A 25316-nucleotide genomic window follows, 5' to 3' on the forward strand; every position below is an offset into this window, starting at 1 on the left:
AAACCTTAAGATCATGACCTGAGCCGAAATCAAGAGCCACTTAACCAACAGCCACCCAGGTGCCTCTCTTTCTCCTTCTTCTTCTTCTTCTTCTTCTTTTTAAAGAAAACTTTGTCTCTATGGAATGAAATTGAAATGAGTATTTCTGAGAGTATTTTCTTTTGTAATTCAGGTAATTTGTAGTTGCTATTCTTTATATAGTCTGTTGAGCTGTAACCTGAATTAAAATGCTTTTAAATACTTTTCAATTCTATCTAATTGAGGGTAAAGAGTAAAAAAATAGACCCAACCCTAATCAGAGAAGATGATGTCACAAAAAAGTAACCCTTGTGTTGCACTTGGCAGGCTCAAGAAATAAGCTCAAAATTGAAATGGAGGACTGAAATAATAAATACAAGCACATCTTATCATTGCTGCTGTGAGGTTGTTACTACAGTGCCGTCTTCAGTGCGATGTACAAGGGAGGCTGCTTTTCCCTTTGGGAAAAAAATCAAATAGCAGGGACTATGCGTTTTGGAATGCTGACGCAAAATGAAAACACTAAAAATGAGGGGGACACATATGCCTCTTCTAAAATGATGCTTCATCCCTAACCAGTAATTGGGGTTATTGATTTGTTATTCTAATATCCAGCAGATATCATCTATTTGTAATTAAGCTACGATGGGTCAAGGATGTGAATGTTGGGGACAAAATACATACTTGATGGTTTTGACTCGCTTGACAAATGACTTTTAGTACATAAACCGGAGAAGAAGTATCTTCCCCCAAGATCATCTAGTCCAAGCTTGCGTTCAAATACATTTTCTTGAATAACATCCATCCTCCTTGTCAAAACCATTCTCACTTTGGATGCTTGTACGGATAAAGAACTCTGTATTTTGAAATCTAGCTCATTCCAGTTATGGGCTGCTGTAAAACCTTATGGAAAATATCCTTATGCTACGTTGGAACGTCTCCCTAAACCTCACCCACAGATCCTCATTCTCCTCTTTGGAACTTCCAAATAGAACAGCATAATGGAAATAGCATGATCCTGTGAGTCAGGAGAATCAGGCTGTAGACCAGACTGGTCTTCGTATGTTACTTGACCTTGGACAAGTCACCTGCCCTCTCCAGCCCTAGTTGCTCTTCCAAAAGAAAAGGAATCGGGATGAAATGATCTGATTTGCAAATTCGAGGAGTAGGTATACACCAGTCTTCCTGTGATGGTTCTTAAACTTTGGAGATGACTACCTACAGGCTTTTGCTTTAACCCCATTCTAATAACCTCTAAGACAAATAAAGACCGGTTCATTCTACAGCAAGAACGCTGCGGTAGAAACTGGCCTTCTCTAGTATGTTTATATTCAAATGAGCAGCTGAAATCAGATACGCATTTGAGATCAAATAACCAAGTGAGTGCTCACACATTCTACACTGCAACCCCATCTAAGCGACCAAGATGATTGTGCAGAGAACGGAAATGTTGTTTAGGAACTGAGTCCCACTTCCCTTGTAATGCACATACTGAAACCTACAAAAAGCCGACAGGTTCAAAGCAAGGTAATCTACCTTGATGTCATTTTAATAAAATGCCTGCATTTTGGTTCTCTCACAAACCCTCTTTTCCAGAGGACAGACTACTTCTCTTCTTAATCCTGATGGTTTTATCCAGTTTCCAATACACATCTCTGTGTAACTGCTTAGTTACATATAGAAAAAAAAATGCTTTGTGAATTTTCATGGTGAGAATTGATACAGCAGCGTTTCAGCAGCTGTGCCAAATCTGAGCAAACGACTATTTGCTGAAATAGTGCAGGAGAAAAAAAACAGCCATGTTTACGGCAACACATGGCAAACCTGCCCACATGTCAGCAATAATGAACTTCTTTAGTTATTGCGGGGACCCCAGAGTGTAAGCTGATTTCTTTGAGTCCAGCTCAGGAGTTAAAACACGGTTCTCCGATTCCAATGCAAAGGCGATCCAAAACGCAAGACATATCTTCCTAAAGTTGGCTCCCCCCGCCCCAGATAATTCACTCTCATCTCCTTATAATTATTTTTGTGTCAGCAGGACTTCCTTTTAAATCCATCACTTACTGTACTAAATTTTCTGTATTTCTGGAAGTTATAGAAGGAAATGAGCAGATAGAAGTGTGATGATTCTTTCTATAAATAACTGTGAGTTTCCAGGATGGAATGATATTCCACTCTGAAGGGGAGCTAGGCATAAAACAACTAGTAGCTGTTGTGGGCTGGGAGACGACTCGTAAAGAAAAACAGAGCAACGTGGCAAATATATTCAATTGAAAAGCTCCCTGGGTGTGGTAATCCTACAATGGCAAATATATGCTTGGACATAGCATCCTAGATTATTCTGTGTATTGCCACTAACGACCAAACAGCAGTGAGAAAAACATTTCCCTGAGCTAGCCTGTGCCATAGATGATGCTGGCTGTTCATAGCAGCAGAAGAGAAGAATTTCCAGCAGGGAGGAGTTGGCAAATGTGATACATCCTGCTATGGAACAAGGAGACCCATGGCAGAGACATGGCTTCCCGGGGGGTTCTTGCAGGAAATGGCTTTTGAAATATGCACTTGGTAATTTGTATTGAAATCCAATTGCTGAAAACAAACCAAACGGCTTAGCAGCTTTAGGAACCCAAATGTCTGTATCGATTTATTTTGCTCCCTATCAAAATTCATTATATGTACCACGCGTGTTTCCCTTCTTGTTCTTATTAAACACAGATACTGCTTTTTGTTTTCTACAGCTAGAGCTCTACCAGGAGGCCCCGATACCGGTTACCCCGTGATGTCAGTTATCCCAGCAAACTATTCCATGGGAGTGGAGAAGGTAAAGCAGTTGTTCACTGGCTGGCCAGTGAATTCCTTGAAAACATGAATTCCTAGCGTTGTGTTGATATGTCCCGGATTTCACATATATGTACAAGAAATAAAGCGGAGACAGAGAATAAGGAGAAAGAAGTCTCAGATTTCATATATATTGCCGTGATTCTTGTTCAGTACTCGGATTCTGAGTTCTGATAAGCAGACATCGTCTCGTTTTTTTCTCTGAATACTCCTTTGGCCTTATGCTCCCGGATCTTAACCCAGGCACAGGCCTCTTTGGTCAATAATTTGCATCGGACTTGTTTTTTTTTTTTTTTTAACTCCCATGTTTCTAATCAAATCCTTACCCCGGGGTTATTTTGGATCTAGATGTCTCTACACAGTTCTCTGAATAATATTTGTGGGTAATCATATTAGCGGCAGCATCGATATGTACCTTGGTTGGCTACCTGGGAATTACATACTTAACAGATTAAAGGATGATAATGAGGATAAAGTTAACAAGGAAAATCAAAACCAAATCTCAAGACACTGGATACTACTGAAATCCCAAGTTTCCGTTTAAAGTGAAGAGAAGAAGAAAAAAAATAAATAAAGTGAAGAGAAAAGTAAGACACTTATCGTTTGGGCTGCAGTACCTACTTGGATTTGGTGCATCTAGGTAGTCAAGGCAGAGACCTTTTATTTGTTTATATCAACTAAGTAATTCCCTTAGGACATAATTCACTATTTGTGTGTATTCCTGTGTGTGATTCCTGTGTGTGTTGTGGGGGGGGGGGTGGTGGTGGTGAGGGAGGGACTTAGACCCGGCCTATTGTTTTGTTTTGCTTTGTTTTTCTTGACCTGGCCTATTGTATAAACTAACAAAACAACGGCATCGGCTAAAAACCAAATCATTTGCATTTCTTCTTGATGTTGAGCTTTGCCAATTTCGCACTAATAAACACACTAAATGGCTACAAATATGACCTATTAAGAAAAGACTTTTATTAGTGAAAACAGCATTAAAATAACTGAATAGCAACTCCAGAATTTTACCACAACGGTTCGGTTTACATGAAACAATAATGGAAATATACATTGCAATTCTTAGTCGGGAGAATTGAGCTTACTAGGATTTTCAAAGGCTTCCACGAGCAGTAGCCACTGCACAACATACGATCCAGTATTTGCCAACCAAGAGAAATGCGTTGTTCAGAAACTTTGGACGACGACTATTTCCTTTCTATAGCTAATGTGAAATTCTTCCCTGGATCTCGGCGCTACACTCAATGGATCTGATAATTATTACGATTTAATGAAAAACCTGAATCTTTTTATTCTCGATAGCCAGTATTTGGCCCTTTCATATAAATAAGGGAGACAGCACAGTTTGCCTTCCTTGATTCCCCTTCTAAAGTGCAATCTTAACAACCAGTGGGAACTAAGACAAAACAAAATTCAAAATTAGATTAAGGGCAGTTTTGTCCAAAAATGAGGTTTTAAAACTCACTTAACCTCCCGTTTGCTTTTAATTTAACAAAGGACAGAGCCTCAGCACATCCAAAATCGAGGGTTAGCAATTATCGGGTGAATTTGATATGTGTTGCCAGTTATTCCCGGTAAGTGAAGCCACAAACAGGATATTTTAGTTCAGCCCATCTGACCATAGTGACTAATTGAATGAGCACTGGAAATGAAGCCAAACCTTCATCTGATACGGCTTGTCCACATAACTGAGTGGCTGGGACCCAAAGCCCTATGCTCAGTAACTCACAAAGAACTAAAAAGTCACACAATCACGGGATGTATACCCTGTGACACGGAAAACATTTCGCCCGAAAGCACTTGTATGTGCTAGCCATGCTGTTGACTTCTTCAGCATAGCTAGGTATAGGCTTAAGGCCACAATACTCTTAGTTTATATTCTCTGTTTCCCTCTCTCTTTGCGTCTCTTCCCCTAAGGAAACGTGCCTCCAGTTCACTTTATTGGTCTGTTTATAATCTTTGCTGGACATGATTGGCCTCAAATTAACCATAATGCACTCAGTTCATTTTTTCTCGACCATAAAACTCTGGTAAAGTGATGGATTGGTGATTTTGATCATCTTTGAAAGAACCAAATAAAAATCACAATCCACCCCATAAATGGGCAACTAACTTGTAACCTGCCAGGCTGGCCGTGGATTATAGAGGTTCTAAAGTTTTTCTAAACATATTTTAATAGTTAAGACTGAATATTAATATCTGCTTATCTGCAGTTATGTCAGATTCCAACTGATTCATGGGAATGGGCTGTCAGGGGAAAGGAAGACAGATTGCAAAGATGTTTGGGGGGGGAAAGCATCTCTTAACATAGATTTGTCAATTAAGTTTAATACAAACAGTTTTCTAAAGCTCTGTATCTTACCCTCAAATCTAGGTGAAAAGACCAATTTGGTTACTAGTTTATTTCCTCTGAAAGATAATGGAAAGATAAATATATTTCACAAACTGTGGCTTCAGAAATATCATTCTAGCAAACAATTTTATTAATGCTTCCATAAAAATGGCATTTAATAAATTCTGTCTAATACCTTGACGCTATTAAAAGCAAGCAAAAGTCATTAAAACAGTTTCTTTCTGTGATTTACATTAGCTTTTATAGAACTGCTTGATTTTCATCTTATAAACTAACCTAAAATACTAATAACCAAATCAGGGTAAAAACAATACAATGTGTTTTCTTTACTTTATTTCAAAATAGTGATTATAAATACATTCTTGATATATTTTCTCCCCAGCTCTTTGGATGCGACAACAATAACAAAAAAAAAAAAAACAAAACAAAAACAAAAACTCACTGTGCTCATTTCATACAATGTCAAAGTACAAATCATGCAAAAGATATCATAGATTAATATTACTGCCATACATTTCTAGATGTGTTCTGTTATTTCTGCAGTACCCACTGACGTTACTCATGAGGCCATGCCCTGTGTAATTTATGCATCCTTATGGCTTAAAGAAATGAAACATTTTTAAAAAGCAACAAAAGAAAGCCGGTCTTAAATGATCTTCTAATTAATATATTTATTCAGAATGGAAAACTAAATATAGAATATAAATCGCCTTATAGACTTGAATCACTGTATTTTAATAGCTGCTTTCTCATAAAATTACACAAAGATTTACTTTTCAAGAATTGAATCATCTTTATTGATTTCATAAAAAAATAATTTAAAACTTGATTTATATTACACAGACATAATATATTATCTCAACCCCTCCACTAATTTCACAGGATCTAATCTTCTCTGCAACTGTTCTAACAGAGTCCGAGCACATGATACGATGCCAAGAAGCCCATGATGTGTCAGACCACATTAGAAGTGAGCACTTCTTGGATTTTCTAGATCAGAATCGAATTCTACTAAAGATGCTGTACTGACGTATATATCACTCCTCAAGGGGTTAAACTAACATCAAGGTTATAGTTGAAGCCAACAAAATGTAGATACGGTATTTTAACTGCTCTTGTACTCAACTCAAAACTTATGCCTAACTACATTATCATAAAATGTACAAGTAGAACTAATGAGAGGCAGGTGCAAAATAGTATACACTGTATAATGTAGGCACAATGACTTCAGTTAAGGAAAATAGATCAGCCTTAACCAAGGATTTGTTACTGTCATTCACTTACAATTAAAACCTCCAAATAATCACACACATTTAAATTACTCTTGAAAGAAAGTGGAACATTTATACCTCTCAGCGGAAGAGTTTGAGATAGCCAATATGCTACAGCAAGCTTTAAGATGGCGGCAGGTCCTCTCGCCATTGACAATTGCGGAAACCTTGAAACATCTTCAAAGCCTCGCCACACTGAATAAAAGGCATCGTCCCAATGACCTATTATCCCCAGATCATGGATTGAGCTTCCGGTTCCTCCTGTAAGTGTCTACTTAAGATTCCTCAATCCATACTTTATTGACAGGATAAACTAAAACACTTTCTTTGAAGCTTTTGCATCTTTATCCTGTCAGTATGCATTAGGAGCCCTTTAATCCATGGATGCCTGCAAGCATGGTAATGGCATATTAAAAGTCCTTACGAAACTAGATGAAAACACGCTGTTGGGCACACATCTTCGTGTCTTTTCTTTCAAGATCAGAAAGCAAGTATTTGTATTTTTTTAATATTCATATAAAGTTTTCACAGACATCGTCATGAAAATTAAAATTACACATTAAAGTTTTAAGAGCACCAGCACATACATATGGAGACGATTTTTTTGCTATTTAAAAAAAAAATCTCCAAATTATCTATATGTACGCACATACACTCAAATACACACGCGCGCACACACACACCGTCTAAGAATGCCAAGTTGTTTGTTTGTTTTATCTCGGAACAAACATATAAAGCCCTGAAATTAGTACTTAATAAAGGGACTACTGTTACAACTTTAACCACAGTATCATTTTGGAAGCTGCACCAAAACATCTGCCACTTGAAGTTCGCGAAGAAGAATGTCTATGTTTACCTTCTTGGTCATCTTACTGATTAACACAGTAATTATACATATGCAGGCAGGCCAAGAAGGTAATGCATTTCGGGATGTCACTTTGCTAATTGGGAGCTCCTACAAATGTTCAGATGTCTCCCATTACCAAGTCCTCCTCCGTTCCTTTGACCAATTTTGACTTCGAAGTTAACAAGCAAGTTAACACAAGTTTGCACAAGCAAACACAGTGGCATATCGTTTGTAGTTGCAGACTGTGAACCCATCGGAGACCAAGGAAAGCATTTTCCAGTGTGGCTCTGATAGCCAACACTACCGTGATGTTCACGGCTCTACTGGATTATCTGATCGTAGTCGAACGATGACAGGACAGGATACTGATGCGGACAGGATATCGCAATTAACCTTACTCATTAATTCTGTCAATATTTGTAGTGAAAAACTATTTGATGTAAGCTCGTAGAATCCTGAAAAGCAAGACAACTGATGGCAACTAACAACTGCCCCAGACACGATACTATAAAACTAAGGAACCTATTTTAAAATGCACAGTTGGTAACAAATCTGCAGATAATATGCTGAATTCTCAAGAATAGCACAGAACTGGTTTTTAGTTTTATTTTTTGTCTTTTTGTGTTTTTGTGTTTTTTGTTTCATTTCTAAATGATACCTGATCACAATGTCCAGAATATTTCTGTACACATAAGCTTCGGTTTCAGTTTGGTATATTTTTTTTCTGTCTAGATTTATACTTACTGATAAATTCCCTGTGATCAGGAAAACAAGTCAGGCATATTAAATACATATTAAGGAGTACATATTTTCCTATTTAGTATACAAAGTACTTCATAAATATGAATTATGTTACAAAAATAGCTTTGGGTGCGCTCACACGGTAAGCACTTTAAGGATTGTGGGTATTTCACAGAACCGAGAACAAACTCTAATGTTAGTTTAATTTGAGCCTTGTTTAATTCTGATAAACATCATGTATTTCTTCAGATCACCACAAACGCTACGGAACTCACGTTGATTTTTTTTTCTTTTAGGTTTTATGTATAGACAGGTAATGCTTAAAGTGTTCAAATTTATTTTATAGTTATGTAATGCATGGTATATTTTAAACAAATATTTGCACAATTTAACATTATAAATCCAGCGGTTTCAAGATGCAGGCCATAAAGTTTACCAATTTTACAAATACTATCGAATGTTCTCTCTTTGCATGCTTTTTTTTTTGTTTGTTTTGTTTTGTTTTGTTTTGTTTTTGTCTTTTTTTGTTGTTTTTTTGTTTTTTTGGTTTTTTTGTGTTTTTACTTTTCAGATCATCTTTACGCAGAATTGTTACAATGCCACGAATCGAAAGGATTATTCCAGTTCCACCAACTTAATCTACGTGCAAAATGAAAGACCCAGCTGAGGTACAAACACTGGTACCAGTTTTCTTGAGTCTGCTCTACAAAGCACAAAGAGACGAAGGTTTTGCATTGGGGTACAAAACAGATTTGCCTCTTGAGGTTAAATTCAGTGTTTTATGTATATAAAGCATCCCTTTGGCAATAGAGTTTGCAGTATCCCCACAGGACTCCACAGTATAGGTTTTATGTAGTAAAATCTATTAAGGAAATTCTCTTCTACCGGACACATCTTTTGCAGCTACAGTTAATGAGACACCCTTGGAAACACCTGCCTCTATGCCTATTGATAATATAGTATTTGGAAGTCAGGAGTCAACAAAAGGCACTTTCATCATTAAATAAATGTCCTCTGTATGAAGTAAGACTGCATGACCTAGATCTTGTTCAAAGCTGTCTGCTCCTCAAGGACCTGTAGGTAGTCGGGGGAACTCTGGAGTTTTGCCTTCAGTTCAAAATACTCGCTGGTCTTCCTCTGTTCCACGACAATTTTACTGTGGTTGCCGCCTATCAGCGACTTCTTGTTTTTTTTGTCTTGTTGCTTTTCCGGATAGCGGATCTCGAAGCCGCTGACACCTATGCTGTTGTACTCCTTTTTGCTTTCAAGAAAATTCTGGATAAACACATTGGAATCCCTGCTCGGGAATAATTCATCCAGCTCGTCGATGGTGCTCAGTCTCTTCCTACTGTCTGCATGTAACAAATCTTTCTCCTTGTCGGCCACGTTCCTCATAGTGACTTTCTGTCCCGGCGGGTCCGAGAACATGAACCCGGTTTCGGACTCTTTCAAACCACAGGTGTGGCTCTTGCTCATCTGTTCTATGGTTTGTGGAATGAAAGCTTCTGTGCTCAGTCCGTCTTTTTTGTTGGTCTTGTGATCGTGTTTCCTGAGCTGCAGCTGCATGGAGCCACACTCCGGGTTCCCCAGGCCTTCGTGCTTCACGGTGGGCTTCTTGTTTCGTCGCAGCACAAAAACAAGAAGGCAAAAAGCAACAAACACTGTTAAAATGAGGACCACCAAGATGCTCAAGATTAAAATAGACAGAGGCACCGGGCCACCGGGAGGACTTCGAATGGGACCCAGTGGGGTGGTGAACGTAATGGCAGGTGCGGGGCTCGTGAACGGCGCGGATGGCTTGTTTAAGAGTTTGGGACATAAGATTTCATTTTTGAGGGACTTCAGTTCAATGTTGGCAAACTGGACGGGTGTCTCACACTTCAGTTCCTTCACCACGATGCCGTCATTCAGCTTCTCCAGCCACAGCTTTAATGCCACCAAGTCACAAGTGCAGTCCCAAGGGTTGCCCTCCAAGTCAATCTGCGTCAGAGACTGCAGCTGATCGAGGACCCCGCTGACGGGCAAGTACATGAACTTGTTGTTCCGCAGGTTCAGTCTAGCCAGGGGCGCTCCAGAAAAAATGTAAACAGGCAGGCTCTTTAAGAGATTGTTGTTTAAATACAGCAATTGCAAATTGGGCATGGAGTCGAAGGTGCCTGCTAAGATCTCCTTAATCAGATTGTATTCCAAATACAGATACTGCAGGTTACGAAGGCCCGAAAATATTTCGGGGTAGAGTCTCTCAATCTGATTGCCGTTGAGATACAGCCTGCGTAAATTAGTGAGATTGTGGAATACGTCGCCCTTGATCACGGTAATCTGATTGCTGCCTAAATGGAGCAAATCCAGTCCTTCAAACTCGGCGAAGTCTGAGACGTCCACGTCTCTGATGCTATTGCCGTTGACGTGCAACTTCTTGGCATTTAAAGGTTTCGGGACCAGTTCAGACATGGACTGTATATTTTTCTCTTGGCAGTTGACGCTCAGTCCCAAGTCCGAAGGATGGGTTTTGCAAAAGCAAGGTGCTGGGCAAGGCGTAAGAGGAGGCACCCTCGTTTGGTAAGACACGATCTGACTGAGATTGCGGTTGGAGAGGGATTTGCCTGCCACGATTCCAGAGATTTTGGAAGGGTTTGTCGTTTTCGGCGGTTTGGTCACTAATCTGTGTAAAGACGTTTGGGTAGTGTGGCCATTGGGAGTGGTGAAGCCATTGTCCAGCTGAGACGGAGGCAGGATTCGTACATCAAAATCACTGCCCGTGCCCATGGGGCATAATTCTTGTTTGTTGGTTTCTTTTAAAAGCCTTCCATATAAGTCACTGGGCGTTTCGCAGATAGCTTCTCCTATGTAAATGTTATATGGCATGTTCTCCAGCCAGGCTTTTAAAGGCAACAAATCACAGCTGCAGTTCCAAGGATTGTCTTCTAGTTGCAGTTCGACAACGCGGCCTATGTGTTCCAGAACCCCGATATAGGGGAGCTTCTGGATCCTGTTCCCTCGTATATCCAGGTGGGTCAAAGATGCGAATCGGAAAATATTATCAGGAAGGAATGAAATCAGATTGTCATTAAGAATGAGAACTTTCAGTTTGTGGAGTTTATTGAAGGCTCCTCGTTCAATATACTTGATTAAATTGTAGTCAGCCTGGAGATACTCCAAGTTCTCTATGCCAAGGAAAGTGTCAGCTCGGAGAATCTTTAATTCATTGTTGTTCAAGTGCAACTGCTTTAATGCACTGAGCCCAAGAAAGGCTCCTCCCTCAATGTTCTGCAGTTTATTATTTCCCAGCTGCAGGGATACTGCGTGTGAAAAATTCAAGAATGTATTCGGATAGAGGATATTTAAAAAATTGTTTTGGAAGTTGAGGTGATAAAAATTAGACCAGGGTGGTTTCAGCTGATTTGGTCTGTAGACTGAAACCTTCTCACAGTTGACATAGAGCACGTTCTCGACTGACACGCAGGAGCACACATTGCAAATTTCCACCGATATGTCAGAATCTGCATTTGTCGAAGAAATCAGGGCTGACAAAATCAGAAAGAGCCAAAGAAACATCTTCTGGCAATCAGCAAACAACTTTATGCTTCTGAATAAAGAGAAACAATCTAAAAAATAAAAAGAAAACATTTTTTCAATGATCATTACTTGAAAGATTATTTGTGTCTACATCATACCATAGTGAACACATGGCTGTAATCATCAGCTTTGTATTTTTCTGCAAGTACTCTCACTCAGTTGAACAATAATCAGCAGAAATGCCACACGTTTTATTTCCATACGTGGGGTTTATACACATTTTACGTGTGCAGAACACACAACAAACAACAGGAAAAAAAGCCTCGATCGTACGTAAACCTTAACAATCTGAAAATCTTTTCTCTACGTGGACTGTCACATTCTGCCCCCCGAACACAGACCTGTGGCAACTCTACTGACCTATCCCAGACCATCCACTGTGCCTTTTGAAGTTTGCACCACAAAGGCATTTCCACCTGTAGAAGTCTACTCTCTGGGCTTCAGTTAGATAAGAGGCCAAACAGAGGAGATATTAGACCCCTGGGTTCGGTGGAGGATGGCCAAGCCAGGATTGGGTTGCAGTAGAGGGGACAGTCACAAGATCAAGGTAGAAGGAGCCCTAGGAAGAGATCTGCCTGAGCTTCGGCCCACAGGTAAGCACCCTGCCATGAATCAGTTCACTCTTGTACATGGCTGCCTTAAAAACCACGGATGACCCAGTGAGGTTCTAGAAAAATAACCCAGTAGGAAATGACCAAAATTTTAATTTCAAGTAAATACACAGTATCTAGTCTTTTGTCAGTCATCTCCCAAACTGGGGACGGGGGGGGGGGTGGCTTTTGTCCCTGGGTCCCTGAAAATAGGAGAGAAACCTGCCTGCTCCTGCACTGCCTAGCTGATGTCTAGACAGCTCTCCCACCCCAAGAACAGGCTCTCCTGCCTACCTGGCCCACTTCTACTCCTTTACACGCCATTTTGAACCCAGGTCCGACTGACACTTGGCTCAGATGCTTATCTCCTTCACTTTGACCACCGACTAGCACTGCTGAGGAAGAAGAGTTTACAGGCTACAATCCTTGAGTGGGTTTATCTGCAGCACCAGATACATTTAGTCCAATAAATGTTTCTCCTAAAATCATCACTTCCCAACATCCCCTCCCAGTCTCACCACTCCATGTCTCTGTCTATAAACAAATCACGAATCGCTTACTGGAGTTTAATGCTTCGCAAATTAACCCGTTGTAGCCAATTCCTGAAATACTGCGTGCATGTACACACATATGCAATGCTTCATGGAAAAGAGTGAAAGGAAAAACAAGCACCGTGTATTTTACTGATGCAATTTTAGCCATGTGTGTCTTTTCCATCTTGCACGGGAAGCTGGCTGTAATTTCAATATGGTTACCACCAAATATGAATAAAATAAATAAATTACCCAGGAACCCACCATGAGGGAATGATACAAAAAAGTGTCACACAGAAACTCCTTTGTTTATTTTGCCCACGAGGAATCAGCTAGTGGTAAAACCAAGCATGTCTCAAGGTAGGCAATCCATTAGCCACGACCCAGAAAGATGTGCATTTTAAATAGTTTGCTTCAGGATACAGCCAGCACCGCCGAGATGATCCTCGCTTGCCATATAGACACGCATTTCCCCTATTCACCCTGAGAGTTTGACTGGCAGTGCAAAAAGAAGTCATAAATTCTTAAGTATGACATCATCCAAGCCAACTTTCATTGTAAAATCAAAATTTCACATGATCGTTTTGCCTTCCTATAGATGTGGTTTTCAACAGCTATTCTGGTTCAGTTGAGTCATTTCTTGTTACTACACCCCCCCAACCAAAAATCAACCGAACTAAAAACAAAACAAAACAATAAGAACCCCGAATAACCTGAATTCAGTACAAAAACAAGAACAGGGAGCATCAGCAGATCTGAAATTGCATAAGGAGCTGCCCTCCTCCTCGTAATTTCTACTTTAAGTAGCATGGGAGAAAAAAGGCGCAAGGACGACCTAGGAAGTTCCCCAATGCATCTCCTGTGAAACAGAAAGCCGCAGGCAGCTGGACTGGCAAGCAAGGGAGAGGGGAGTCGATCGCCCAGGAAGAGGGACCGAAGGGGCAAGAGACCGTGGAGAGAGGAGGAAAGAGAGCTAGAAGGGAGCTAGAAAGAGGGGAAGGGGCGCTGAACGCAAGCGAAAGAAACCTCACACAGGGCACCACTAAAACATGCACATTTTAAAATCAGGGATAAAAAAAAGGGGGGGGGGAATAATAATTTAAAAAAAACCCAGAAAGTATGAGTTGGGTACCAAAAGCCATGTCTCGGGCTGCCGAGAGCGGCGCGTCTGCCCAAAGCGGCCCGTGTCCCCATCTCCCTCTCGGTCTCCGGATCTCCGCGCCCCGCAAGCCGCTCGGCTCCCGCGGCCGGCAGGACCGCACAAAGCCAGCGAGCCTTACCACGGATCCGGCGTCCACCGGCGCTCGGCGGGCCTGCGGGGGACGGACGCCTGCCGAGGGTGGGCCGGGGTGGCTCCCCGGGCGCCGGCAGGAGAGACCTCCGGCCGCCCGCCTAGGCGGGGGTGAGGGGCTCCGCGGAGAGACGCGGTCACTGCCGCCCCCTGTGCGCTACCTCGGGCCGGCGGGGACGCGGCCGGAGGGGCTGCCGGCGGTGGCGCGTACCGCAATGTTTTGCCGCATCCCGGAGCCGACACGCAGCCCCCTCCCGGGTCCCGGGCCCAAGCAGCGGCCTCGTGGGTCGGGCAGCGGAGGCGGGGACCGCTCGGGATGTCGCGGGGGGCCTTCAGCCCCGCTGCGCACACATCTCTCCGCGCGCTCCCGTCCCACAAGGGGCAGCTAGCTATTGGAGTTTCCGTCGGCCTCTAGACCCGGGCGTGCGGCGGTTGAGGGGTAAGAGACCGCCAGCCCAAGCCACGAGGCCGCGGGCCACTGGGGCGTCACTGGCCCGCTTGTCACACAGGCAGAGTGACCCGGTGGCTCCGTGGCCGAGAGCGGCGGTCCGGGCAGCCCCCTGCCCCCCCACCCTCCCACATTCCCCCTCCCCCCCTCCCCCCCGCTGCCCAGGCACAAAATGCTGCTCTCACCACGCCAGAAATCAGCTCAACATTTGGGCATCTTGCAAAGTCGCGCTGCCAGCACTTGCCCGGCTTTGCAGGGCTTTTAGAGTTAGCTACCGGCTTCTCTCGTATTCCCAGTGTTGCAGGGTGCCAGCAGTCTCGGGCCAGCTCCCGGGCCACTGCCGGGAGCCCCAGACCCACGTCCGCCTAGAGTGCTTGCGAGGGGGGCGCAGAAAACAAAGCCAGCGCAGCGGCCCCGACAGCCCGAGCCGCCCTAGACCAGGACACTTTCCCCGCCGGGGAGGCAGCGATGTTAAGGACACCGGATTCTTTGGGTCCTCGGGGACCCGCGACCGCGCCGTGGGCAGGCAAGCAGGGTGGTGCTGGAGTAGCCACTGTGGTCGCTTTGGCCACTCCGCCGGCCCCAAACCAACACGACCCAAACTAAAAATAATAAGCTACCTGCCCCCCTCCGCGCGCACGCGCGCGCGCACACACACACACGCGCGCGCGCGCGCGCGCGCTGCCGAGCCAAGCGGGAAGAGGCAGTGAGTGTCTGTGCAGCTCGCGCAGCCCCGCTGGTAATTCACCCACCTCCGGAGCCCCGCAGCTCTCGCAGGGCCCGCGGCGCCGCGATCCGCTCTGCAGTTTCCGCGATGGGCTCTACGTGATCCCGGATCCAGCTCCTCCGCGCCGGCTCGCCCGTCAAACCCAGCGAGCAGCCCTCGCAGGCAAGCAGGCGGGCAGCGGCGCGCGCGCGCGCACCCGGCCAGACACCGCGCGCGCACCCAGCCCCTCGCACACGGGCTGCACCTTTACATACACGCGCCGAATCCCCGCCCCCCCCGCCCCCCCCACCCCCCGCACACACGCAGCCTCCCTCCCAGCACTCAGGCACCTCGACCCCCGCACACTGCCGAGGCCCCCTGTCCCCCATCCAGACACCTCCACTTGATTCCTCTGCTGCCCACACGCCGAGAAAAGCACTTTCCTCCCGCACCCGCCCCCTCTTTATGCCTAAAACACCCCCTGGGAAGGAGCGACCCCTTTCCTCACGCGTAGAGACCCCAGTCCCCAAACGCGAGCGCGCCAACCTCCATCCTCCCACCACATACACGCACACTCGAGTCCTTTCTCCTCCTTCAGCCCCCCAAGAACGAAGGCACACACAGACACACACACACACACACACACACACACACACAACCGGGGCATTCCTTTGAGAGAGCAACCGAGAACCCAGGCAAAGCCAAAGAAACGTCGGAGGGGGTGGGGGAGGCCGAGGGAGGTAGAGAGGGGCGTCGAGTCTACGCGGGATTGAATAATTCCAGGACCGAGGGGGGTGAGTCAACAACAATGACATTCAAAGGCAACAATCGCACTTGGGCTTTGTATAACGGGTACGGTACCTTTGGCTAATTGTCACCTCGCAGAACGGAGGGCTCCGGGAATACTTCTTCGGTAGCGGGCAATCCTGGATGGAGCCTTCTTGGGACCAGTTTCCCGGGATCCAGTAGTAACCTCACTCCCCCTACCTGTCTGCGCCTAAGGGGCTGGGGGCTTTAAGGCAAAAGTGTAAAGCTTTAGCCCAGAGTGAGACTTATTTAGTGGCTTTAGGAGGAGACGGGTTAATCCCCCGCATCTTAGAACTCTGCATGCCTTCGGTGTAGAACGGGTTAAGCAGGACAATTAAAGAGCTGGGGGTGGGGAGAGGGGGATAGGGATAGAGGAAAGAGAGGTGTGGGACTGGGAGAGATGCCGCACTTGCGACCAAAAGAAGGGGAAAAAAAAAAATCTGCTTTGGCTACTGAGCATGCCCAGTTCCCAGCTCGAGCCCTATAAGAGAGGCATTGTGTGCGTTCCACTTCTCCGGGCTTTGGTGGTGACCGGGAGGGGACTTTGGTCGGGGAGGGTGTTGGTGAATGAGAGGCTTTAGGGAAGGGGGACAAGGTTTGGCGCTCTGGGGCTGTGCGGGAAGACACCCACGGGATACCTTGGGGAGTCAGAAAAGGAGACAACGGAAGGGACTACGGAAAGTCACTTCAGTAGCCCCCTCACCGTCTTGTCTATACCACCGAGGCTTTGGCAATGGAATCTCAAATATCCAGAGGCTGCAAATCCAGCGCGGGGATTGTCTAGGCCCCTTTCTTGTACCCTTTTGCTAGCGCTTGCACAAGAGAGTGGGAATATCCCGAGGAAAAGCTAATGTTCAAACCAGTGTCGTGCAGACTGGGAGTTGAGTTAATAAGCTTGGCAAGAAAGCAGACGTACCTGTGGGGCGGGGGAGTTTGGCTGTCCTCTGTGTATTTCACATACCTGGCTTTTCTAAGGAGGAAAGGCTCAAACGGTCATTTTACAACCCCCCCCCCCCCAACCTTGCTGTTTTTGTAAGCAAAACCAGGCTCTCTCTTTACTTTGTCTCGGTGGGGATAAACTGGCTGTAGGTAAATAGAGCTAAGTTATAAATGGCAGGGATTTCCCTAGCCAATTCTTTGCCACACTTCAGGTAATGCTGCAGGGCCCATTTCTTTGGGACCTAGGTCCTGCCTAATCCACTTATTCAAATTCCAGTGGCTCTAGCCACAATAGGGTATAGCCAGTACCCAGAAATGCTTGTACTTAAAAATGAAAAACTCTTTAAACTAAAGCTAGCAATAGCTTTGAAACCAGAGTTTGGCCGTCTGCCTGAACTCCTACAGTTAAACATTTACCATAATTGGTGGATGTTTAAAGGCCTCAAATCTAGGCAAAAAATCCGATGAGCAGAGGAGTTATTACATTATTTGTGGACACCGTCCTATTTTCGATATTATCTCTAGTATCTGTTCATATAGAAGTTCAGATTTTTTCATTCTTGTCATTTCATGAGGCTGCCTTCAGGTTATATTGATGCGACTGTTTGCTCGGTGCAGCATGTCATGTATATACAGATGCATGTACGGTATTTAAATGAATATTTAAGTAGGTATGTGTATATAGGCATATTTCTTATGACCTTGGTAAATACTGCATCTTTCATAAAGAATCCTTTCTCTACCCCCACTCCTCGTTGCCCTTACAACTTTCGTCTCCTTCTCTTTTAAAAACCTAGAGGCAGAAATTGAGTGGGCAGCAATGGCAAATTTTGCTATATATTCCATGTGAAATCCATTATGAAAAAGCATCACTTAAGGAAACACTAAAGGATCTGTCCATAACAACACATGCACTTATTCAGCTCCTCTTAGTGGGGTGAAATTTGTTTCCTCCTTAGGTAAACAGCTGCAGTATGTTGAAAAATCCCTCTACTGTTGTACATTTCGACAAAACAGATCCTGCTAATTAAGAACTCACATTTGCATTATATTGTGTAATGCAATTTGAAAGTGGTAATGGATACCAAAACAAGTTGGCATTTATTCTAGATGCAGAGGATTCGGGAAGCTACAATATATTTTATCAGGATAGAGGAACTGTTTGTCCTTTACTATAAATGTTAACAAGATTCAATAGAATGAGCAAAAAATTTTTACCTGAAAATATAATGCACATTCCAAGTACTGTGATGGCTGAAAAGGCCAGATTTGGACAGTAAATATCAGACGATTTAAATGCCTACCTTTGTTCAACTTTAGAAACTGTTCTGAGAGTTGACTATATTTGACTGCAATAACTGTGAAACGTTCTTTTGCGTATGGGTATGGAGGCAGAAATCTGAAAACAAGTACCGCTACAATGTGAATAAACTACAAGTAATAATACTGCTAAAAACTTATCGGTGATGAAAATCCAAGTCATGAGAATGAATGCTTTGATACAGAATATTTTGCTGCTTAAAAATGACCAAGTGGATACTCCTAAAAATAACAGAAGTAACAGCTTCCATGCCTTCTGTTTCTTTAGCTTTCAAAGTAATTTAAAAACCCAACCCTTTAGTCCTGCCGCCTCTCTTGCAGCGCCTAGAATGACACGTGATATCCATATAGAACAATAGTAAACTAAAGGAAGTTGCTAGCTTAAAAAAGGGAAGTAAATATATAAATAAATACAAGCGTTAAGAAAACTCCAGCACTATTTATGGCAATGGAAAGAAACACAAAGTTGATGTTCTTCCTAAAATACACGAATGCAAATATTGTGAGACAGATTTGGCAATAGCCTCATGGTTTTTCTACAAATGGACAAGTGAAGCCATAGGACCACACCGATGTGCAAATAAACAACTGCACCAAGGCATGTCACCAACCTCCTGGAGAGCCTTCATTCCCGAGGCACGAGGCACTTTTAGTCAGGCAAACCCTACCAATCGCAAATGAATAAAACGCGAACGGAACTCGGCCCTCATCAGGGGTCTCGCACTCTCATATTCCTCATTTGCCCTGCCTTGCTGGTTTTGTTTTGTTTTTTTTTTTAACTTCCGTAAGTAATCTCTACACCCAACGTGGGGCTCAGACTCACAACCCTGAGAGCTCCAGATCAAGAGTCGCATGCTCCACCAACTGAGCCAGCCAGGTGCCCCTTGTCTTGTTGCTATTTAAAATCAGATTAGCCTTAATTTTGGTATCCAGGTACCGCACACAGATCTTTCAGCGTGTCTTAATTTTGAAAATGTATTTATACCCTGGTATTTAGAGAAATTACGAATATGGCATCTCTCTAAAGTGGAATGCAGGAAACTTCTGAGGATGTTAACATATCTTCTGGGAAGAGACATTTCTAAGATCAAATAAGTTTAGAAGACCTTTGCTTCCATAAAGCTAAACGGTATTTTTGTTACTGTTTATTTTTCAGAAAGAGAGCGTGCGCGGGGTAGGGGCAGAGAGAGAGGGGGACAGAGGACCTGAAAGGGGCTCTGCCCTGACAGCAGAGAGCCCTATGTGGGGCTCGAACTCAGGAGCTGAGCTGTGAGGTCAGGACCTGAGCCCAAGTGGCTGCTCAACCGGCTGAGCCACCCAGGTGTTCCAAAGCTAAACAGGTTTTTAAACTTTGGGATTTTCCCGCAAATTCAGTTATGTTAAAAATGAATTCTGACTTACAAGGGGGAAAGGGATATAGCACGTAGTCTTTCCCAAACTTATTTGACAATGGACACTTTTTTTTTTTTTTGGTATCATATACACTTTGAGAAACCTTGTACTAATTGCTCACTTTTGCAAATTTTGTGGAAATCGGTAGCTTTCAGATCATAATCTAATCCATACCATAGTAGCTTCCATCTACTGAGTGCCCCTTCTTAGCCATATTGCCTCCAAACGTTATTTCATTTAGTTCTCTGAACAATACCACAAGGGAGAGATTCTTCTTTAAAAGTCAAGGTTCAGGGAAATTAGTGATTTGCCCAAGGTCACAAGGTAGTAAGCGACAGTCAAGATTTGACCTCAGGTCCTTGAGGTTTTCCAGGTACTCCATAGGTCCTTGTCCACAAAGGCATCAAGGCACTGGTAATTTTGGAAGCATAATAGATTTTCCCCCCAAAGATGAACACTTGGGACATAAATGTTTGCAAGCGGTAAAGTACTGATACTCAACCTTTGGTTAAACCAATAAAGGACATGGAAAACAGTTCACATCAATTATCTATGACAGGGTCTCTTAAATCAGCTGGTTTCCCCCTTTGCCAATGGTGGGCTTCTTCCATTCGTCTTGCTCTTTCGACTATCATACTTGAGTTGATTCTGAACGCGTGATATGTCTCAGTTGTCTCTTACTAGAGACAGTTGCCTTTGCTGCTGCTAAATGGAGCCATGCAAAGCGGTAGTGTTCACCTGTAAACTTATTCCGTCATCCAGTAGGGCACCGAGGAATTGGAGAAGGTGAGATTAGTTGATTAATTGATTAGATCATACCCAGCCAACCCGATATTCCATTTTTCCGGGGTACTTCTTTATATTACGGCAGGTAACGTGTTTTTTTTTTTATCCCCCAGAATCTAAGGTGTCAGCTATTAATGTATTAAAGTCTGAGTGCTCCAGGCATTGGCTGATTTTTCACAAATTATTTCTGGAGGATTAATAAAGAAGAGTATGTTGTTTCAGAGGCTCTTTGTAATTTTGGCTCCTAACGAGTACCCGTTCACACAGCTCACTCATACCACCTATATTCTCTAGACTCACATTTTTCTAAGCCGATGCTGATATACTAGCATGTGTTTTGTTTCCTCATTCTCTTTCTGAGCATTCTCTAACTTGAAAAAAATATCATCTTTCTCACTCTCTGTCAAAGATTAGAGCCCGGAAACAAGCTCCATTGCCCTCGGACAACTCAAAGATAATAAAGATCGTGAAATAAAAAATAGGAAGTTAATAGCCAAACAATCTACTGTGAGAATTACTCCCATGGGCTGTACAAGTTCCAAAACACCAACCAAAGCTTTGTCAGAAAGACAGAAAGGGGATGAGAATCCTTCCATTTTTACCATGCTCAATTCTATCTGAGGAGCCAGAGTCCTATCCCCAGCCGGCAAACCTTTTTTTTTTTTTTTTTGCAAAAATATTGAGGGTCTTTTTTGTCCCATGCTTTTATAAGAGTATCATTTTTCCTGAGAAATTTAAACTTAAAACTTTCCTTCAAAATTGTTCTTGTTTCCAGCCCCACATCTTTTGTTGTAGAGATTCCCTTTGGACAGTTCAAAACGTGGGTCAAAATCAGGGACATAAAGCAAGGCTGAAAAGGCATAATCTGAAGATATGAGTTATGGTGTGACTGTATCCCGATTACTATATCAAAAATACAATTTATCTCTTTCTGAAGCTCCAAGGGTGAGTCAGAGGAAAGCAGGACATCTGTATAAGCCAGTGTCATGGATCTGTGATTGACTATCTTCTTTTTCAGTTCAAAATTGGAGCTCTATTTCCCTGATCTGACTCAAATTGAGTAATGTCTACTCACATAAGGTCTTCATGAGAAAAGTGGCCTCAGTCTTGTGCCAGGGGATCACAGTATAGGAACAACTGTCACCACAGAGGATCCCCTGTATAGCTGTTGTATGTGCATAGCATTGTTGTTAATCACAGAATTTTGGTGTTTAAAGGGACCTTACAATTCTTATGGTTTAACCACTTCCAGTCAAAGCTGAAATATTCATCGATAAACACCCAATGCTGGAATAGACTCAATGATGGGGAGCTCACGGAGAGTAGAAGCTCCAGTGAATCACCTAGAAAATTAATTATGGAATTTTTGAAATCTTTACTGATGTGTAAATGTGAAAGAAACATAAAATTAGACATATGAGGATTTTACAGAATACGACATTTGGAACCAGAAGGACTTGGGGTGAGATTCTTGGTAAAGTATTTAATAGCTCTATGGTTTAGGGCAGTTAACTTTTTAAAAAATGTTTATTTATTTTTGAGAGAGAGAGAGAAGAGAGAGAGAGGAGAGAGAGAGGGAGGGAGGGGGAGGCAGAGAAAGTGAGAGAGAGAATCCCAAGCAGGCTCCATGCCATCAGCACAGAGCATGAGGTGGGGCTCGGACTCATGAACCATGAGATCATGACCTGAGCCAAAACCGAGTTGGATGCTTAACGGACTGAGCCATCCAGGCACCCCGCAGTTAACATTTCTGAGTATTCATTGCCTCCTCTGTGAAATGGGTATATGACAAACTCAATCTCCCTGAGTTTTATGAGGATTAACTAAGATAATGTTTACAAAACACCTAGAAGGGTGCCTTTCTGGCACAGACAATTATTACTTCCTTTTACTCATAAGTCAAAGAAACTTCGAGATATAAAAAAAAATGCAGATTGTATATGCATTTTCTACCTAAGTCTCTATAAGGATGATGAGTAGAAGAGGATGATGGGATTATTTTCTTGTTTTGCTTATTTTTAATTCTTTCAAAAGCTAGGAACCATTATGTTAAAATGAATCCATGGCTGCTTATACTTCCTGGTATCTTTTAGTTACTTTTCTATTTTCATCAATTATCCGGTTTTTAACCACTAATTTCAATTAACAACCTCTACAGAGCTGAGCATGACAAACACCATCCTTGTTTTTTAAAAGTCTTGCTTGCTAGATGAGATTCCAGTCTAGAATTTCATCTTCTGCACTCCAGAGCCACAAGAAGTGGGAAATACCATTGTTTCAGTGAGGTTCCTCATAATGGCCCAGGAGAGAATATTAAAAATATATTTTCCTGAATCCTGTTACTGAATACCTTTTTGGGAAAACAGAGAGGGAGAAAGAAAAAGGGGGAAAAGGAACCACAGTATATGCGGCTGTTATTTGTACAAGGTTATCTGTAGCATTATTTGTACCATATGTGCAAAAAAAGTTCAGGTGACTTAGGGGCACTAACTTTACCATTTTATCTGCAGAAAACATCTATTTTTAGAAACTTAGTGATTTAAAGAACTAGCATTCTTCTGTCCATAAGATTATTTTGTCATGAGAGTGGCATGTGTTGTGTTTAGAGAAAAGAAATTCAGATCTGACAGGATGTGATGCAATTATATCTAAGATCACAATCGAAGGATAAATTATGTATAAATTAATTCAATCCCAATCATCCAATAACTATTCAGACAGATACTACAGGCACGTATCTGCACTACTGCTAACTGACCTTTCTTAGGATACTCATTGTCGGAAATGTTGAACTCTAACTTATATTATCTGGATTCTGTTTGTATTTCCCCGTGGTAAAATATTCTAATGTCAAAAAAAAAATGTTCAACGTATGACCTCCAACTTTTTCACTGAGTAAAAGTTCTTGGGCATTTTACTTCTTATAGCTGAAGCTACTCAATAAAATTTCATTTTTATTATCTTTATGGATGAAAGAATATCCAGAAAACCAAATCTATAGGATCCAAGTACTCAGGGCAATGAGAAAAAAAGTACAAACGGACCGTGTAATGATGACTCCTCTCCCTTCTCTGCTTGCGTTTCCAGAGATGTGAGTTTCCTGAACCTTGAAGGGAGAGGAGGCTCACCGATAGACACTCTCACTTCTCCTTGAGAATCTGTCCTGGGTGACAAGTAGCAGGGCTTGCCTGTGTTGGAGTAGCGGCCCGGGGAGCCTGATCTTCCATTCCTACCCCTCTGTGGCCACTTAAAGAGGGTTTCTGGTCAAAAGTGTAGGCCATGTCATTCTCCAGTTTAAAATTTGGTGAATGGTCAGACTTGCGCTGGTCAGTTGGCCAGTTGTGTCGTGCAAACCCAGAGACCTGTACCAATGGGTTGAATCTCTCTAAGCGCTAACATTTCAACCTGAAATTAAAGATATTGACGAAAGCTTCCATTTTGTTAATACGTGTGTGTAAAAAGTTGAAGGATTTTATAAAAGAGAGATTTCTAAAAGATGTCCTGCAAATAAAAGAAGTTGAATTTGGTGAACGTATTGGAAACTACAAGGAAATAATTTCATACGTTAATTCCATAGTAACAAAGGACTGGCAAGAACTGGAAAGTGGATTTTCGCTCCAAAGGTAAATATTTTGGGGTCTCTTTTTCAGCTCATTATTAAATATTATTATATAAGATGTCTTCAATCCATTAGAGACTCTGCTTTTATCATTTATTGAGACTAGTGGCAAGAACAGATTGGCCTAGAGGGGAAGAATGGATGGAGAGAAACTAGCATAGCTATGCATATAACATATAAATTACACATGACCGACCCTCAGGTAGGTTTTTTCCTCATTCAAATCATTACCCACTTCAAGTAATTCCGTTCTTTCTAACCATGCATTTCCCCCTCTTTCCCACTGACTGTGAACCACTTACCCTCAGAGCTTTTCTGGAAAAAGGCAGGCTTAATCTTCAGGGTTCCTAGAGAGCCACTTTTCATCTAATACCGCACAGACAGAAACTCTCCAAAATTAAAACAAACCAACACCACTCCCTCTTCCCATCCCCATCCCAATTGTTGACGTGGTAGCTGCACATTGAAAGGGTCAAAATGTGTATTGAAAAATAAATTAACATATTTTACTCAATCTGTCCTGGGAATAGAACACTGCCTTTCCTTTCAGATTCCAAGAACTCTGTGAATTCAGGAGCATATGAAGTTGAGTTAAGATATGAGATAGCCCGACTGCAAGTAATCTGCTCAACCGTAAAGTTTAGTTCATTTTAAATCCTTATTGACTATCTGTTACACATCGAGGCTCTGAATACCAAGGTGAAAGGCACTGCCTCTGTCCTCCCAGATCTCTTAGTCTAGCGATAAAGCAGATGAGACCACATTGTAATAAATAATATTCTCGAATGTATTGAAGGGAAATGCCCTTGAACCACCAAATGCTCATTTTTAAACTTTACCAAAGTTCTCACTTTCATTAGCACTGAAATCCTATAGTTGAAGGCAGTCGTGGTAGGCTTCCATGGCGCATATTCAAGGAAATTAAGAAAATCGGAACATTGCCTTCCATCCAATGGCAAGGTCAACAACTTGTATGTCCTTCTGGAGATGACATAGTCCAAAACCTTGGTATTCCTCCAGAATACAGAGTCAAAATTTACGGTGTGCCAGACATATTTGGAGAGGACATTAACAGGAAATGTTCTATAAAATAAGAAATTAAATCATTTGGAAGGGCCAGAAATTGAAACACCCAATATAACCAAAAGAAACAAAATGAAAGAAGACACCAAAACAATAAGAATCTTTTCAAATTTGATGTCCAAACCGTGAAAGCTGCAAGAAGAATGACACAC

The 25316-nt window shown here is 42.6% G+C and overlaps 1 protein-coding gene across 2 annotated transcripts; it reads right to left on the reverse strand.

The window, feature by feature from the left end:
* Nucleotides 1–3800: 3800 nt before the first annotated feature.
* SLITRK4 (SLIT and NTRK like family member 4) lies at nucleotides 3801–16436 on the reverse strand. 2 transcript variants are annotated; one of them, XM_043569692.1, is made up of 2 exons: nucleotides 16080–16436; nucleotides 3801–11679 (listed from the first exon to the last, which is right to left on the reverse strand). In XM_043569692.1, exon 2 carries the CDS (start codon nucleotides 11627–11629, stop codon nucleotides 9113–9115), a length of 2517 nt encoding a protein of 838 aa, XP_043425627.1. In that variant the 5' UTR covers nucleotides 11630–11679; nucleotides 16080–16436; the 3' UTR covers nucleotides 3801–9112. The 2 variants fall into 2 exon arrangements, with proteins under 2 accessions (XP_043425627.1, XP_043425626.1); XM_043569691.1 differs by lacking the exon at nucleotides 16080–16436 and adding an exon at nucleotides 14698–15098.
* Between the last annotated feature and the right edge of the window lie 8880 nt (nucleotides 16437–25316).

This window comes from Prionailurus bengalensis, chromosome X (assembly GCF_016509475.1).
Source record: "Prionailurus bengalensis isolate Pbe53 chromosome X, Fcat_Pben_1.1_paternal_pri, whole genome shotgun sequence".
Lineage (NCBI taxonomy): Eukaryota > Metazoa > Chordata > Mammalia > Carnivora > Felidae > Prionailurus > Prionailurus bengalensis.